The following is a 16,900-nucleotide window of genomic DNA, read 5'->3' on the forward strand; positions in this document are numbered from 1 at the left end:
TTTACCCACAATTGCTGGAACTTCCTTTTTTCATATTTGTGCAATCTCCACACATGATCAACTGCAAACTGCTGGTCTATACCCATTCATCCCTTCTGCCTTTTCATGGCCTCTCCTTTTTCCACCAGGCTATGCTTGAGCTTTTCATACTCCCAAGTCCCCATGGCTTTCTTATTTCTTGTATTGCTGTTTTTTTGTTTGTTTGTTTGTTTGTTTGTTATTTTTTTTTATTTTTTCTCCATGCTTTGCCCTACCATGAGGCAGACCTCAAAGTCTCTCAGTTCCAGTTATGTATAGTTAAGCCCGTCTTTAGTTCACAGTAGCTTCAGCAAGCACAGCCATGAAAGAAATTAGGCAAATAAGATTCAAGCCCTTTTAATGCCCTCCTGGGACTGTTTGAAGTATCAGACTGCATCAAACCACAGTCCTTCCTCCTCCCACGGCCAATAGCAAGCGTCTCAGAAGAGGGTAAAAGAAATTCCCTGTAAGATAAGGCTCAGCAGTGGGTCAGCTTTGCTTTGAACCATAAGCACTTCTAAACATTCATCTCTCTATGCTTGTATAGCCTAGGAGCAATCGCTTTGCTCTCTGAACATGCAGTCATGTTTTGAATCCTTCTCTGGCTCTGCAAGTCAAAGCAGACTGCAGAAAAGGGGCCAGCAGCAAGATCTAGCGCAGTCATCCTTCCTGAGCAGCTCTGCCCATTGCTCTTTCCTTCCAGCTTCCTCTCCCAGTTTGTGCCGCACAGTAAATAACACTTATTTCTCTTTTCTGCTTCAGGAAGTAGAAAACAGCCACACAGACCTACTGGAACTGCCAGAAGATCTTGAATACGTTTCAAAAGCAGCAGGGTAAAATTGCGTGTCACTTCCTTCAAATTAAAAATAAAAATAAATCCCATGCACATCAACAATGTACCAGAAATTAGGACACACACAGCTGGTGCAGCATATTAACAAGATGGCATCTTACTTAGTTTTTACCAGAAGATTTGGTTGATGAATGCTGAAACCCCTTCAATATATGATAGCTCTACTACAGCTGGCACCACTTAGGGCTGCCATTTGCAGCACATTGAATTAATACTGCCTCACCCAAAATCTGCACTGTATTTGCAGTAACACAAGCTTTGGAAGGCCAACTACTCAGAAGCATTTCTGAAATGCTTTTAACCAGAGAAAGTGAGCTAATGCTGAGCACTGAGGGGTGGAAATAGTCCTTTGAATGGGTGGATTTCTGGGGCATTTATTTTCTCGGTACATAAAGTTGTGTTTATGTACTTTATGTACTACTTTAGGTAGACTTGGGCACCTTTCCATAAGTGCCATGAAAGAAGGCAGTTTTTCATGAGATCAGACTACACAGAGTTCAGGGCTCAGGTTTCAGTTCATCAAAGTGGGAAGCAGCAGGACAACCAACCCACCAGATCAGACTTGCCCTCTCTTTGGTCAGCACAGGATACCATAACGTGAATTAACATGGGGCATCTATGTGATTTCAGAATTAATCTTGATATTATACGCTCTGAGTCCAGTACCAATCTAAAGAAGTTGCTGGAGCTTCAACGAAAGGTCTCATCATCAAATGACGATGTGAAACAACAGTATGAGAAGCCTATCCAGGTTGGTAATGGAGTTCCCTTATATTTTCCACCTTACACACACAAAGGCAGTGTGCTGCACTGGAGGCTCAGCTGAAGAGGCTCACAAGATGGTGAAAAATATTGCCACAAAACACATTCTCAGATTTGAAAGTAGGCTGTGATGCCACAAAACCCACTGCTGTTTGTTTGCCACTTCTACCCCAAACCATGATTATTCTCAAAGCCCCTGCCCTGGTGGTTCTCTCTCTGCCCTGCAAAGCCTCACTATGTCTGAGTCATGTTCTTTCTCTGGGTGGATCACCAAAGTAATCCCCTTCTCTTGGGATTAGGCTTTGCATTGAGCTTTCCATGTCTTGCTAAAGCTATCCCCATAAACTGGCACAACACAGTCAACAAGAGCAAAGACCATGGACAATTCCCTGTTTGTTCCTGCTCCAAAAGCTCTGCTACAGTTAAACACCAAGGCCCCAAAGCTCTGCTACACTTCTTATGTTGACATCCTTTTGCTTTAAGTGTGCTTCACTTGTTATGTTTTTCTGTGAACATTAAATAATTTCAGGATAGCATTGATGCCACCAGAAAGCTGGAAGAAGAATTTGAAACCATCGACAGGAAAAGAGAAGAGCTTGCAAATTATCTCTGTGAAGACCCAAGCAAGTTGTCCTTAGAGGACATATTTAGCACCATGAAGACCTTCAGAGATCTCTTCATTCGAGCCCTGAAGGTCAGTGACTGTGCTCACGATGCTGAGCAGCCCTTGTAGTGGTGCATGCCTCTGCTCCAACAGAGTGGTGGGACAGGCACAGTGTTTGGGATGGACAGTGCTGGTTATAGGCCCCTTCTTTTAGCACTTGGCATGAGGTCACCTGGTGAATGCATGCCTGATCCCTGCTCCGTTTTGTCCTCATGTAGTGCTGGTTCTCCTGGCCTGACCCAAACATTGGTGACGTGGGATTTTGGTGTAACTTTAGCTGCAGATACACAAAGATATTTTGGAGTCAAGTGCATACATTTTAGAAGAATGGGCTTATGAAACCTAATCCTTCTCACACTGGTAGCTGTGTTAATCAAATCACTGCTGCCTCTTCTGTGGGGACTGGGTGAAGTCCTGCACAAACCAGCAGTCTCCCTTTAAGTCTCTTGGCAAGACAGCCCTTAACCCCCAAACCCATTTTATTTATTGCAGAGGATTTCTCTTCCTCCTTTGCAACCATCTGCAGATCATCTTTCTCTTCATTGGCTTTCCTAGCAGATACTTAGCCAAACTTCTCATGCCCCTGTTACCTAACTGCAGGAAAACAAGGACAGAAAGGAGCAAGCTGCAAAAGCAGAGAAGAGGAAGAAACAGCTGGAGGAAGAAGAGGGGAAGAGACAGAAGGGAGAAAATGGAAAAGTCAGTGAGTATCTGACAGGGCTTCATAAAACAGAGATGTGCTTGCACTCCCAAATTGACTGGAGAGCTGGTAAGAGCTCTTTGCTGGTCCAGCTTTAATGACCAGTAGTGGTCATTTATTTTGTGGGTTTCCAAGTGCTGGCTGACTAAAGGCTTTTAGGTGTCTTATTAGCCATAGCTAAAAACTGACTTCACAGTTGCAGCTGGGCAGAGAAGTTAATTTTAGGTTTGCTAACTGAACAGCAGGGGAAAGAAAAAATCAAATTGAAACATTTCAGTTATTTCAAATTTTTAACTTTCTAAATAAAAATCTTGAATCCTAAATCTAACAACAGATATTTGACCTTCCCCCTTTCCCCAAATCCTCACATGCAGTTGAATAGTCTCACCCCAGTTTAGCACAGGCTGCAGACATCTCAAAAGTCTTGCAGGTAACGTAAACCTGCCTTTTTGTGGTTGAAAATAAAAGGCATATCTGAAAAGTACAATTGGACTGAAGCTAAGAGGAAAGAAAAATCAAGATCGCTTTCCTTCCATTCAAAAAATAAAAAGCCCGTACTAACACGGGTAGCAAACAGAAGGCATTTTAAGGTCTTAACACAACAGCCATCAGCAGGCACGGAGCCTGTAGCATGCAGACTTTGGGGTAGACCCTTTGACTTCACCAAGCTGCAGCAGGTGCTGTGCCATGCCCTGAGCTTTGGTAAGGGACAGAGCCCAGGAGTTCTCTGGGTCTTCTGAGCCCTGGAGGTTGGTCTTGGTTTTTCCTGCAGGATCCACGGCCCCATCTCATGAGTGGAGGGTTGGGGTCAGAGAAGGGTACAGAGCACAGGCTGCTCCCACGCCTGGCATCAGTATCTTGCTTTTGCCTGGTTTGCACCAGGTACCAGCCCCAAATGACAGGACCACTGTGCCTGCCCATGTGTGTCCTTTTGTCCCTTCTCATGGGCAGATTTAACACCTGTCTCCCTCTATCCCAGTTAAGAAGGGGGTGGTGAAGCAGGAGGAGGTGTGCGTCATTGATGCGCTGCTGGCTGACATAAGGAAAGGGTTCACACTGAGAAAGACGAAGAACAGACACGAGTCGGATGCACCTCCTAAAACCTTGCCCGTGGAGAGCCCGGAGGAGAAGCAGGCTGGTAAGGACACAGACCTGACAGTCTTACAGTACCTGCAGCTGTTTCCATCTGCCTCTGAGCCTGAGCAAAGCACACAAGTGAGAAGCTTTCCAGCATTTGAGGTATCTTATTTAAGGAGGCTCTACAGCCAGTGCTGTGGGGAAGAGGAGGAGATCGCCCTGAAACTCTGCCCCTGAATCAGCAGCGATTCAGGACAGCATGGCCTTGTGCCTGCACTGATAAACCCTCTGAGAGTCACAACCCATGGCTCAGCCACAGTGCCATGCTGCTGGGGCATTGGTGTCACCTCCACACGAGTGCCCCCCCGTGCCACCAAGTCTCATTAGCACAACTTGTCACTGCCTTAGAGACTGGCGAACCCCATCTCAGTCGACATTTGGGAGTCTAAAGCAGCCCTTAAAATAGGACTAGAATGACCTATCTGCAGAAGTACCCAAGTCTTTGGGGTGTTTTTTAGGAGACAGGCCATGGTTTTATGGAAGGGAGGTCAAAAGAAGCAGCTTATCCTTGGCTGTAGGACAAACTGGTTCTGGCTATGTATGGCTACTTTAGGGGCAGTGCACCCTCTACAGGCAGCTGTGAGCTTGTAGCCTCCCCCAGTGCCAGAAACACCTTGGCTGATCTCAGCTACAGTTCTGCATGTGTGGCTGATCTCATGCTTTTTGTTTAAAGGGAAGAGCATTAAGGATCCACAAGCAGGAGGAATGCAGATCGATGATAAGGCCAAGCAAAACAGTGATGGTCATCCCTCAGAAAGCACCCCCACCTCAAACATGGCTCTCCCAGAGATGGGTAAAGATGTTACAGATGCCTCAGCTCCAAACCAGGCATTACCTGAAAACAACACTGGAGTAAATTTGCCACCAGGGTCCCGGACAGAAGGCCACCTGGTGGAAGCTGATGGGACCAGTCAGCCTGAGCAAGGTGCAGAGATGGCAAACCTCCAGCCAAGCACAAAGAGCAGCTCCATTGCCTTCTCTTCCACTAACATAGGTGCTGGGATAAAGTTTGTGAACGGCATTTCAGGTGCTACTCTGAGAGAGCAGCTCAACGGGTCTGTCTCAGAGGAGCAGGACAATGAATGCCCAGGGAATGGCTTGGAGAGCTGCAGGCTGGCACAGGAGCAGGACACCCAGCTGAGCCAGGACGGGGTCGAGCCTCCATCTGCTCCCTGTGACAAGGCTCACCAGGCAGAGTCAAAAGAGATGGCAAAGGAGAACGAAGACCCTGGTACAGACTCACTGTTGGACACCTCCCAAGAGAAGTCCTTCTCGGAGGAGCCAGCCACCGACTCCTCTTGTTCAGCAACACTGCCCCCAGGGCAAAGTCACACAGACAGGGAAAAGCAGAGGACATCTGGAAAACGGAGGAAGAAAAGACACAGCAAAAGCTACTCAGGTAGGCTATATGGCACTTGGGGATTGAGTTAAATTGGGGGAATGGGATGGGGGGCGGGGGGCTTACTAGTATATTTGTATAGATCTGTTCCTCCCCCATCCAAGGTCTGATGCTGTCCATAGGAGGTCCCTTGTCCCTATTTTTAATAGAGCTGTTATTTTTATTAACCTGAAAAAAGATGTAAAAAGAAAAACATGAGCATTGTTCATTCTCTTGACATTTATAAGCACTTTATAAAGGGGTAATGATGAATCAATAATTAAAAAGCCCATTACACATATGCAGTAAAGATGGCAATAAGCACATCTGTCAAGTGTACTAAAGACAGCTACAAGGCACGGTTATGTGCAAACAAGAGCTCCATTAGACTCCAGAGCTGTGATTAAGAGCAGTTAATACTGGGTACTTAATCAGTGATCACTCCCGCTCAACTACTTATAAATGCATAAAGCCAACAACAACAGCACTGCTGTGGTGGCTTTTTTTCTCTCCTAAGCCTTCTCACAAGAGCACTTTGCCTGCAGTAACTTGAAAACCTACCCCAGGTGTACTTGAGTTGGCTCCATCGATCCAAGTCCCTCAGACGTACAGAGCTGGAGCCACCTTTGGGTGAATACTTGAATCCCAAATTAGAGGCACCTCATAGGGAAGACACTCGGGTCTGTCAGCCTTCAGAAAGATACAATATGTTGTCCAAAGCTTGTTTTCTGCTAGATCTCGGGGTCAAGCAGATGGACAGGACAGTGGTCAAAGCTTCTCTTTATCAGTGTTGAATATTTTTGCTTTTAAGGAAAGTGGAGGCAAAAGAAGAGTTTGAATACCCACTGCTGAGAGAGGCAGGGAGGGCTGACCATCTACTGCAGAGGAACTTACCCTTTTAGTGACAGTGTGACCTGGGGCTTTAATTATTTATGTTTCTAACATGCCACTGTCCCCTAGCTAAGAACAAGGCATGAAACAGAAGTGTTTTCCCAGCACAGTGGTTTCCAAACTTGTCTCCCAGGAGGCAGCAGGAGGAGCTGCAGCAAAGGGAGCTCCCAGCCATCACCATGCTTTCGTAGTGTCTGTAATGAGTATTTCTAGCTTAAGGCATTAATCCCCCACAAAAGCCATAGGAATCTAGAGATGGCATCCTAGGAACCTCTCTGCTACTAGACAATGTTTTCATTTGCCTTGCTATGATCAGATATATTTAGTGTGTCTCTTTTGTTTAAAAGCAGAGGTTGAGACTGATACTGGAGATAATAAAACAAAACTAGGTTGTGTGGTACAATGAGGTATGTAAACTCGCAAAGGCGTTTTTCTGTGAACTAACCCTAGCATTGGGACTTTACAGACCTAATCAGTATTCAGCATATTAGCTCAGCTTTTTGTCTTTGTGTCTAATCACAAATACATTTAAAATAAATTTGCTACTCTGATTTTTACTCTTCAGGGTGTTGATCTTGTGTTGAGTGGAGTCAGTGCTGATCTCCCCACAACACAGGGTCACATCCCACATGTCTGTCCTCTGTGTCAACAGCAGCCAATCCACCTTTCCCTGCAGATAATTAAAAGTCAGTATTCTAACCAAGTAAATCCAGCTTCATGTGATAAACAGTCCTTGCTTTGATCCCGTAATTTTCTCAAAAATAGTAAAAATGCAATTTCAGTACCTACCTTCTGCAAAAGAACAACATTTAGGTTGCTTGTAGGTAGCCACTTTATATAGCACCATGTACATGCAGGCCTCTATTAAAGAATAAAACACTGAACCCAGGGAAAAATTCTCATTGGAACAAGATACCAGCTCCAACTCAAAGCCAAGTTCAATTCCTCATGATACTGCACACGAAGTAGTGCATTGGAGCAAACAGACCGTGCATACTTCTCGTGTGCATTCATGCATCTTTCTGGGAGGAGGTAATTTGGCTTTTAAAAAAAAAGTAACACAGGTAAACCCTATTTCTAACAAAAATGCAAACCAAGTTCCCTGCATCTTTCACTGATACTGTCAGCATAGTTGCTCATCATAAGAAAACTTCAGACTGAGACTTTCATTTGTGAAAGTTTGCCTGTTTTTATAGCAGGTAGAAAGAAATGCCAGAAAAAGGAGCAGTCAAAACATGCCTTGTACTGAAATTGCATAGTTACTTGTTGTTGTTTCCGTGCTGATGAGTGTCTCTTATAAACTGAATCAATGATGCCAAATCTCACTCTCTCATTTCTTGAAAGAAATGTGTTTATTCTTCAGCATCCCCTGTGCCTGGGGGGCTGGGAGCCCTGCTCCTGCCCAGCCCAAGGCCCCAGGGGCATGGAACAGAGGAAGCTCTGCGGGATTTCCACATATGGTTACTTTTGTTTCTGCACCTGAAGCATCGCTGCAAACAAGAGAAAATGAGACATATATTGGTGTAGTTACACTCCTGACTATTCCTGCCCACTCCTCTTGTCCCCTTCTGTACTGCACCACTGGATTATATCAAGGGCAAAAGGGAAGTAGCACTGTAAGTTTAAGAGTCCTAATGAAGATTTACAGCAAGAGCAAGAAATAGTAGCAGTGAGGCTTGGGTAAGAAACACAAGAGGACCACTGGTTTTGCTGCACAGGGAGGGCAGCTGAAAACAGGAGCTGTGTAACTCAGATTATGTATGTTTTAAACACAGGTACTCCAGCACACAGGCTTAAAAAAGTCATATTAAAAAAAAAAAAAAAAAAAAAAAGGATATGCAGACAGCTTTGTAGTCTCCTTTGAAGATGTAGGAAAGCAATATAGAGGAAGGCATGGAAAACCAGCACCTTTAGGAAGTGACCAAGTCAGGCAACTGTTCAAGTACTTCCTCAAAAGGCCAACAGCAACCGCAAGTGCTTGCTGCTGCAAAGGCAGTAGCAAGCAGCACCTTAAAACCTGTAATTTCCCTTTTCCCCTCCTCCCATTGTTATGTCATTTGGCAAGGTTATCAGAAACAAAATCCATTTGCTTCTCTTAGTCTCCAGCTGCAGTGTGTCCTCCCCCAAATGCAACTTAAGTCTGTGCCTCTTGATATGACAGCCTCAGCAAACCTGAAGTGCTCCCCATCAAGTGATAGGGAAACCCAGGAAAAGAAATTAAATATTTTTTCCCAGGGTGATCACCTGATTTTTAACCCTGCCTATCTTTGTTCAGATCACCTTTGATCTCTTGGCCCAAACACACAGTCTGTTCAGGTCACAGCACCAGTTCTCTTGGTACAGGATATTTCTCTGGCTGACTTGCTGGAGCTGGAACTTGCCGGGTTGAAGTGAAGCTGCAGGAATCTTCCTTCTTGTGTAGATCCAGTTGTAGTAATCAAGACTCAGTCTCCTTTTTCCCTAAATCTTCACAGCTTCTGTAACATCAGAGAAAGGGCCTACCAGGAACAGCCTGTGACTCTATGAAGTAATACTTCAGAGCTGTAAAAGGACAGCTGTAATCAGCTATTCAGCTCTTGCCTTTTGACTATAACTTCTTATACAGCAGTTTCTGTATTACCATCATTACTCTTTAAATGTCAGCTTTCACAGCCAAAGAGTGGCATCTCATGCTATCTCCATATTCCTGAAGGAAATAGTTTAGCCCATTTCCCATGGGATCAAGGTACTGGTGGTCACCCTGTGTTTGTGTGTGTACTGGTAACATCTGAACTCATTTCCAACCACATTTGAAAAAGAATTTGAAAAAGGAACATTTTACAAAAACTGACAGTCAGGACAGTCAAAGGCCTGGACTTGGAGCCATTTGAGTTTCCCTGTATGGAACCAGAATAGTATAATTAAACAAATAGTTGTTTTCCTGTATGACGTTTTCCTTCATGTTTGTCATTAAAAATTCTTCAGTTCTTGAGTGGGACAGGTGCTTAAAAATGACAGCACACAGCTCTGTCCTTCTGACCATCCAAACTCCCTCAAGAAACACCTCTGATCAAATGGGAGCCTGCCCACAGGTCAGGGAGCAAAGACACAGGATATGGACTTTGCTGCATCATGCTCTGACAAAAATTACGTTCGCACCCTCTGAGTCCCCCTCCTCATGGCCAGGACCCAGCTCTGCTCCCCATTAGCACCTCTCACACAAGCTGGGAGATCCTTCATCTGCATGAAATGCCACACACAGACTTCATTTCACAACAGTTTGACAGTGGGGCCCAGGACTAAAGTACTGGACAAAAAGTCTTTTGGACAAAACAAGGTGAGTCCCCAGATTTATTAGTTCAACAGTTTAATATCTAGTAGTGTATCTACTATCCTGCTTGGAAAACACAAAACTCACATTGCTGGACCAAACTAGCACCTAGCTTAAAAGCAGAGTTGCCCAGACCCTTGAACATCAGTGCCAGTTCTAGAAATATAAGAGAGGTTTTTATCATGTACATAAAGTTTTAGCGCTACCAGTTTAAGTTATCTGAGGGACATGAAACCAGTTTCCCTAGACCTCTCTCATTTTCAAGTTGCAAACATTTCTCATCTTCCCCTCCTCCTGCAGGCGTCACGGCAAGGCAGAAGAAATAACGGAGGCCTGGACACGTGCTAACTCGTCCCCAGAGCACTGCCAGCCGTTCGGAAGCCAGGCTCTGTGTCACTGAAACGCCTCCCACAGCCACCTCTGCCCTGACCAGATGTCATGCTCCCCCTCAAGCTGCCTTCCACCCTTTGCCCGAAGACCCAACAAGCTGCCCCGGAGACATCAGCACATTCAGCCCGTGCCTTACACGACCTGCGCTGCGCCCTGGCACCTGCAGGGACACGGGCCTGGTCGATGCGCGGCGGTGGGGAAGGCACAGGTCTCTCGGCCTCCATCCCCAAAGCCAAATTCCCCTGCCTGCTCTTAGGCCAAACTCTTCTTGATGTGCCAGCTGAGTGTGGCCCAAGAAAGGACTGCATCGTTCAGCCCTCGGAGGAATTTTAAAAATAGCAGTGCCTCGACTAAATGAAGGGTATAAATTCAGCAGTGGCTGTACCCTCACAGGGAGAAGCGTGTTACTCCCCCTTCTCATTGCCTACTGTCAATTTATATTCGACTAGATCCAAAACCCAGATCAGACATATGCATTTGCACTCTCAATCATTTAAAGCAAGGAAAATCAGTTATAGGAACAAAACGAAAAATGCATTTTAGTAAACGTCCATATAAACAGTGTCTGGCTCCCAGATAGTGCTTATGTGCAATGAAGTTGAAGCACATCTGTAGCCTTGCAGTAGTCTTCTCACACACACAGGTACGTGCATAAATTTTCGGAGAATCAGGGCCCAAGCTCCTGTTATTAAAGCAACAGAAAGAGTTTTTTCAGGGTGCTTGGTTAGATGTATTTTAAGCTTATTTAGTAAATCTCCAGGTTTTAATACTGTTGTCAGCTGCTTGCACTCAGAAGCCTTCGCATTCGAGCTGCAGAACATGTGCGTTCATGTTACTTTTGCTTTGAAACTGGGAATGTGCAGTATTGTGTTTTAAAGAGTCAGAGCTTTATTTCTTAAGTTTTGTAATAACATTGTATCATAGTTTTGTACATAGCTGTCGATTTAAAATTATCGATGTTTATTGAATTTATGATGTGATAGCGTGCTGAAACATGAATCAAGTGGAAGAGATTGTTACATTTAAGAACTATGCCTTTGTATGGTAACCACTGTGTTTAGACTAATGTTCAGGCTAAAGCTTATTATGCTTTGCTGAATAGGACTTGTAACATCCTTGTAATACTGAACACTTTGCTGGACTAATTTAGAAGTTACGCCAAGAATTAAATCACTTGTTTATTTTAATCTAAGCATTGTTACTGGAAAACAGTTAACAAAAGCAAAGGTGAATTTAGAGTAGATGCATGGGCAGACTCAGGTCAGGAAGCCCCATGGAGCAGCACAACCGTGTTGCAGCTCAAATCCGGTTCGCGGCTGGCAGAAGCAGGCTGAACTCCTCCACCCTTTCCTGCAAAACTGGCTAACCCGCCCCAGCTATAACTTGCGTGACTGTCACATTTACAGTTCTCTCTTCCATTCCTCCCCCTTCTAGTCTCAGAGCACGTCACCCATGTCAGTCTTTCTTCCTCTCATTAATCCAATTTCTCTGCTCTCAGATTAGACCCCAGCCTACAAAAATCTGAGTATCTCAGATTTTCTCAAGCACCTTTGCAACCTCCAAGTTTCCAGCAGGAGCCTGCAGCCCAGGCTGGCAGTGAGCAGCCAGCCTCCTCCAGCCCCCACCTTGTTGTTTTATCAATAGGGGAAAAAAAAAAAAATCACTGATATTCAGGATTTGGGAGCAAACAAGCTTTCTTGGTGTTACTTAGGGAACATTATCTGCTGATACCCCTGGCAGGCTTATTTCTTCAGATACTGCAGTATTCATCCACTTCTTCATCTGGGTCTTTCAGCTACCCCCATTTCCACCCAGAGAGAAAAACGTATCACACAGAGTTTTTATTGCTCTGAATAGAAAGAGAGAGCATTCAAAAGAGGACCTTCAAGGAGAGGACATTTGGCATTACCTTTCCACTCTCCTCAAGATTTTACAGAGAAATTGGTTATTTTGAGCCACTGCTTGTTCTTTGTTCTGTAGTCATCCGTGAAAATTATATAAAATTATCTACACAATCAGATCCCAATAAAAACAGGACAAAGTGCAGCATTTATAATGTATTACTGCAGAGCAGCTCTGTTACCATTACAGTGATTATTTAACAAGAACAGGGGGATGGAGTCAGAACAGGTCAAAGAAAGATGTTTGACTGGCACTTGCAGTTTTGTTCCAGTTGTGACTTTTAAATAGAGTTCTTGATCCTGAAGATTTTTCTCAGTGTTTGCAAGGCCAAATTAAATGCTGATAAAAGCATTTACTTTTGCAGCCATTTCAACAGGTCTGTGCTCATTTAAGCCAACGGTAAGTTTGGATCTCAAAAAAAGAATTTGTATGGTATATTGCAGCAACTGGACAGAGTCCATTATCTAAACCAGCCTGTGAATGTTTTACCATTCTAGAAACTTGTGGTTTCTAGCTGTCAAATAACTGCATATTCCTTAAATAGGCATTGGCTACATGATGAAAATGAAGCTATGGAAGAAATCAGCAGAAGTTTTTTCTAAGTACTTCGCGTCAGAATTTGGATATGTTAAAGGGGATGGAACTTCAGGGTTTGATTGTTTTTTAATTTCAATACTGAAAATATTTCAAAATTTAGAATAAAAGAAGTCAAAGTACTTGACAAGTCTCTTTTCTTCTATGGGGGTGGGAGGAGCTTATCATTCACCAGAATTCGTCCAACATACAAAGTTCAATATAGAAGCTTTCTGATAATAAAAGCCAGCACCCTATCTGTATATGTGGTAGTAGTAACAACCATGACATATGAGTGAACATGTTAATCATGGGGTTATGTTCACCTAATGCATCCAAAAATGAATACAATCATGAACAAACTCCATCATGAACCATGTTTTTTTACTCACCCCATGACTAAGGTATGGGCAGGATATGAAAAAGAGCTTTACAATGTTTAGAAACTTGGTTACAGAGGGTTAAAAACTGGGCACTGATAGTGATAGGTCAAATCTAGGTCCCTTCTTATTAGTGATTATTTCTAATTATGATATAGTGACAATCTTGCAGAATATCTATGCCACTGCAAATCCTGCAAACGATAATGTGAGTGCAAATAAAATGATTTCCAACTATTTAATGTAGAGCAGGTACCAGACTTTAAATGCCTGTGGAGAATTTGATCACTGCAAGTTAATCAGCATATTCAGCACTGTAAGTACAACTCACTGTCATCCATGCTGAACCAGCACTTAATTCACATTAAGGACTCTCTAACACTAGCTTTGCTGTGGCATGAATGACTTCTGCAGGAATTCAGTGTGACAACTCACACATAGCCAGGTGTCAGTAGGAATTAGCAGGACCTCTGCTCTTCCCTAATAGAGACCTTAAGCAGACTCGGCATACATTGCTCAAAGTCGTGAAGGATCAGTCTGTGACAGTCAGCTCCTATCAAGTCAGTTTAGATAGATTCCCAGCCTGTCAAAGCAGGTTCTTTCCTAGCATCAACAGTCTGCTGATGACACCCACATCACTGTTAGAGTTGGTTTGCCTAGTTCTCGGCATGCAGAACCTGATGTGTTTGTTCAGTACTTAAGCAGCTTCATAATACATAATCTGCCATGAGTTGGCGACAAGTAATTACCAAATCCAGCAGTCAGAATAGATGGAGAATAGACAGAAAGATTTTGCCCAAAGGAGGAGCTGCAAAAGCAAAAAGAGCAACAGACTTGCTACATCTGCTGCTGCTGTGATCATTTGGAACCCACAAGTCTATTTTGTAATCTAAATGAAGCCCATTATAGAAAGATTTTTGAGAGCTATTCTGTAAGGTCAACCAACCTTTCTTATACACTTTGCAATATTTTGTAACCTCCATTCTTCAATGTTTTCATTGCTCAACTATTAAAAACCAGAGCTGATTTGGTCTACAGTGGTGGTAGTGATAGTCCTTTGAATGAGAGCATTGACAAATGATGTTCAGTGTAGCCCCAAAAAAGAAATTTGTAAAATTATTGGTTTAGCAAGAACTAGATATGAGAAATACAGTACTTCAGGAAAAGAGAGGAGGAAGAGGAGTCGTCTAGAAACCCTTTCAGGTGGTCTGTACTTTAATCCTCCTTGGTGAAACAGTGTGATAATGCTTGGAATGATATACCTCCAAAATAGCATTACATTCACTGTATCAGCAGTTCACAAGCTATACTGAATCCCAGACAGTATGGAACAAAGGGTTTGTTTCTCTAAAATACCAGCATAATTGGAAAGAGTCCAAAGAGAACAAAAGAAAGATTTTTGTCCATTCAGTTACTGTCATTGGCTCTACTTTTCTTGCAGAAGTTTGGAGGATAAAGGAGAAACCCTTACCTCTACAAGCCAGGTTCTGTGACACCTACCTGCAAAGGTCTAGATACCTGCAGAGGTCTGGGTACAGGCCACAATACAACAGCATCTAGATCTATTGACAGCTAACATGGTAATGTCTTCTGAACCATGACCCCTATCCCAAACCTAGCAAACCTCTCAAGGTTAAATTTATTATGCCCTGACAATAATCTCTTCTGATATTAAAGCAACTGCTAAAATTCTTTTTCATTTTGAAAAGTTAATTCCTACTCTCCACCAAATCCCGTTAATCCTACAATACATCTTCTCACACCTTTCCCACCATTTATATACACCACCACACATTTCCTTGGTTGAAGTGCCTCACTGCCCTGTCACAGAGCACAAGGAGCAGCTCAGAGGTCTTCATAATATCTTCACCCAGTTTTAGTCATCTACAGCTGCTGCCGGCCCGGGCTCCACCTGCAGCAGATCCCAACGCTCCTGCCTTCCTGACAGCTGCCAAAAAGTGCAGCCAGTTCCCTTAAAGAACTTTTTTTGTTGTTGTTAATTCCATCACTAGGATCAAGCCTACAAGCATCAAGCACGTAGACTTTGCAGCCATGACCATATTAGTGCCTGAATTTCCCCACCCATAAAACAGTTGCAATAGTATCCCCTGAAACACTTTGAAAACAGTTGATGAAAAACCCAACAAAATAAATAATTTCAATAATAAGCAAATAATATCAGTAACATCAAAACACATTATGTTGTTATAATAGAGTCAAAACGAAAGGAAGACTGTAGTTTTCAGAGTGCTATTGTTCCCCTAAGACCTTTCTGCAGAAAACCTCTGAAAATCCTAGGAATGTAGGTGAAAGGAAGAGGATAAATCTTATGATAACAAGAAAATAAATAAACATCGCTTGTTCAATAAAGGATTATGATCTCTGATTTCTTCAACTTTTTATTTTTGTTCTTGCAGGAATTGTAAATACCAGGGATAAATCACATCTGTTGAAAAGTCAGCCGTGAAGGGTACCACGTAACAAACCTCTTAATGCAAGCAGGACCCTGAATCCAAACCACAGCAAGCGTGTCCCATTGGGAGACAGTGAACAATAACTCTGTAGGGCCTTAACTGCATAACTGAGCAATTAGCACTATTCCCATCTGGGTTATACAAACTGTGGTTCAGTTCTAACTATTTTGCAAGCACATCTTCTTGCCTCTAAGATATCTCACACTACAGAAATTGATTCCTGCGCTGTCACTCTTAGCGGTTACCTTAAATGTTTGTAAGAATACTGTTTTTAAGCAACTTGAAAAAAAATAAAAATAAACATTTGAGAATATAATACAAAAGAGGAAATACCAGGTTTTCTGAAGTAGTCAATAAAATCTCTGCCATCAATATAATAATGACTACTAAACGAATTTCTAAATACAAAGAAAGTTGAGTCTTACTTGATAACATAGCCCTGTATCAGCCCCAAAGCAATGCTAGAAGTGAGGAAGAAAAGAAAAGAGAGAGAGAGAGAATACTTACACAGCCCAAGACATAGAAATAAGATGTTTTGGGGATCTAACTTTAAATCTATATTCCATACCATCAAAATACAACTCACCTTTCCAGACTAACGAGAAACATACTTTCTGTGCATCAGTAGGCAAATAAAAACAAAAACATGTACTGTGGCAGACCTCTAATATCAGTAGCTTTTCCAATAAAACAAAAGGTAGAATAGCAAAGTACTAAAAACAACTTCAAAGTTAATTGCAAATTAATTGATTTCAATTGATCATCAGAGTTGAGCTGGTGCATTAAATCAATCTCCATTCCCTGACTTGCCTAAATGGTGCCAGCAAATTAGCTTGTTTTCATGAGCAAGCCAGTCCTTGCTTGGTTGCACTGAGATACGTGCATATATTTACCAGAGGTAGATGTTTGTATTTTTCCCAGAAGAAATTTCATGCAGAGATTTTTCTTAAATATACCCACAAGCTTATTTGAACAGTATCAGTAATTTAAGTTACAGCTATCTTGAAGTTATACTGAAGCTCTTATCTTCCTAACAGCATGGAGCTCTCTACGCAGTCTCAAAAGTATAATCTTTGGATTTATATTATTATAAACCTATTTATCTTTCAAAGTATATTAGATGTTTCTTGTGTAATATTCGTATTTTATTAGGTTTAAAAAAATAAAAAAAAAAAACCTTCCTGTATACAAGCCCTGTAGCAATTTAGAAGAGCTATCTGATTAGGCAGGGGAAAATGAAGAAAAGAAAAAGGAGCTTCCTAATTAATAGTGTTTTACCGACTCTTTCAATAGCTTAATTAACATAAATAAGCATCAGAATTTTAACTTGATTATTTCTAATAAGACTTTTTATCAGCTTATTTTACTCCTAATATTTCTAGCAGAAAATAGATTACTCCTCATTAGGTTCTTTCACAGTGCCAAATCCCTTTCTTGTCCCGCTAAGGTAATTACAAACATCTGTACA

General features: G+C 42.6%; 1 protein-coding gene across 6 annotated transcripts in view; it reads left to right on the plus strand.

The window, feature by feature from the left end:
• Positions 1-12,721, plus strand: part of INF2 (inverted formin 2) — a 40,325-nt gene extending 27,604 nt beyond the window's left edge. For 4 of the 6 annotated variants that reach the window (XM_084520289.1, XM_084520291.1, XM_084520292.1 and 1 more), the window contains 8 exons: positions 781-851; positions 1,502-1,622; positions 2,163-2,327; positions 2,898-3,000; positions 3,977-4,135; positions 4,808-5,533; positions 6,751-6,810; positions 10,014-12,721. In XM_084520289.1, the coding sequence (XP_084376415.1) occupies positions 781-851; positions 1,502-1,622; positions 2,163-2,327; positions 2,898-3,000; positions 3,977-4,135; positions 4,808-5,533; positions 6,751-6,809 (1,404 nt within the window). In that variant the 3' untranslated portion in view covers position 6,810; positions 10,014-12,721. The remainder of the gene's footprint in view (positions 1-780; positions 852-1,501; positions 1,623-2,162; positions 2,328-2,897; positions 3,001-3,976; positions 4,136-4,807; positions 5,534-6,750; positions 6,811-10,013) is intronic. The other 2 variants (XM_084520287.1, XM_084520288.1) reach the window with 2 other exon arrangements.
• The last annotated feature ends 4,179 nt before the right edge of the window (positions 12,722-16,900 follow it).

Source organism: Aythya ferina (assembly GCF_964211825.1).
Source record: "Aythya ferina genome assembly, chromosome: 5".
Classification (NCBI taxonomy): domain Eukaryota; kingdom Metazoa; phylum Chordata; class Aves; order Anseriformes; family Anatidae; genus Aythya; species Aythya ferina.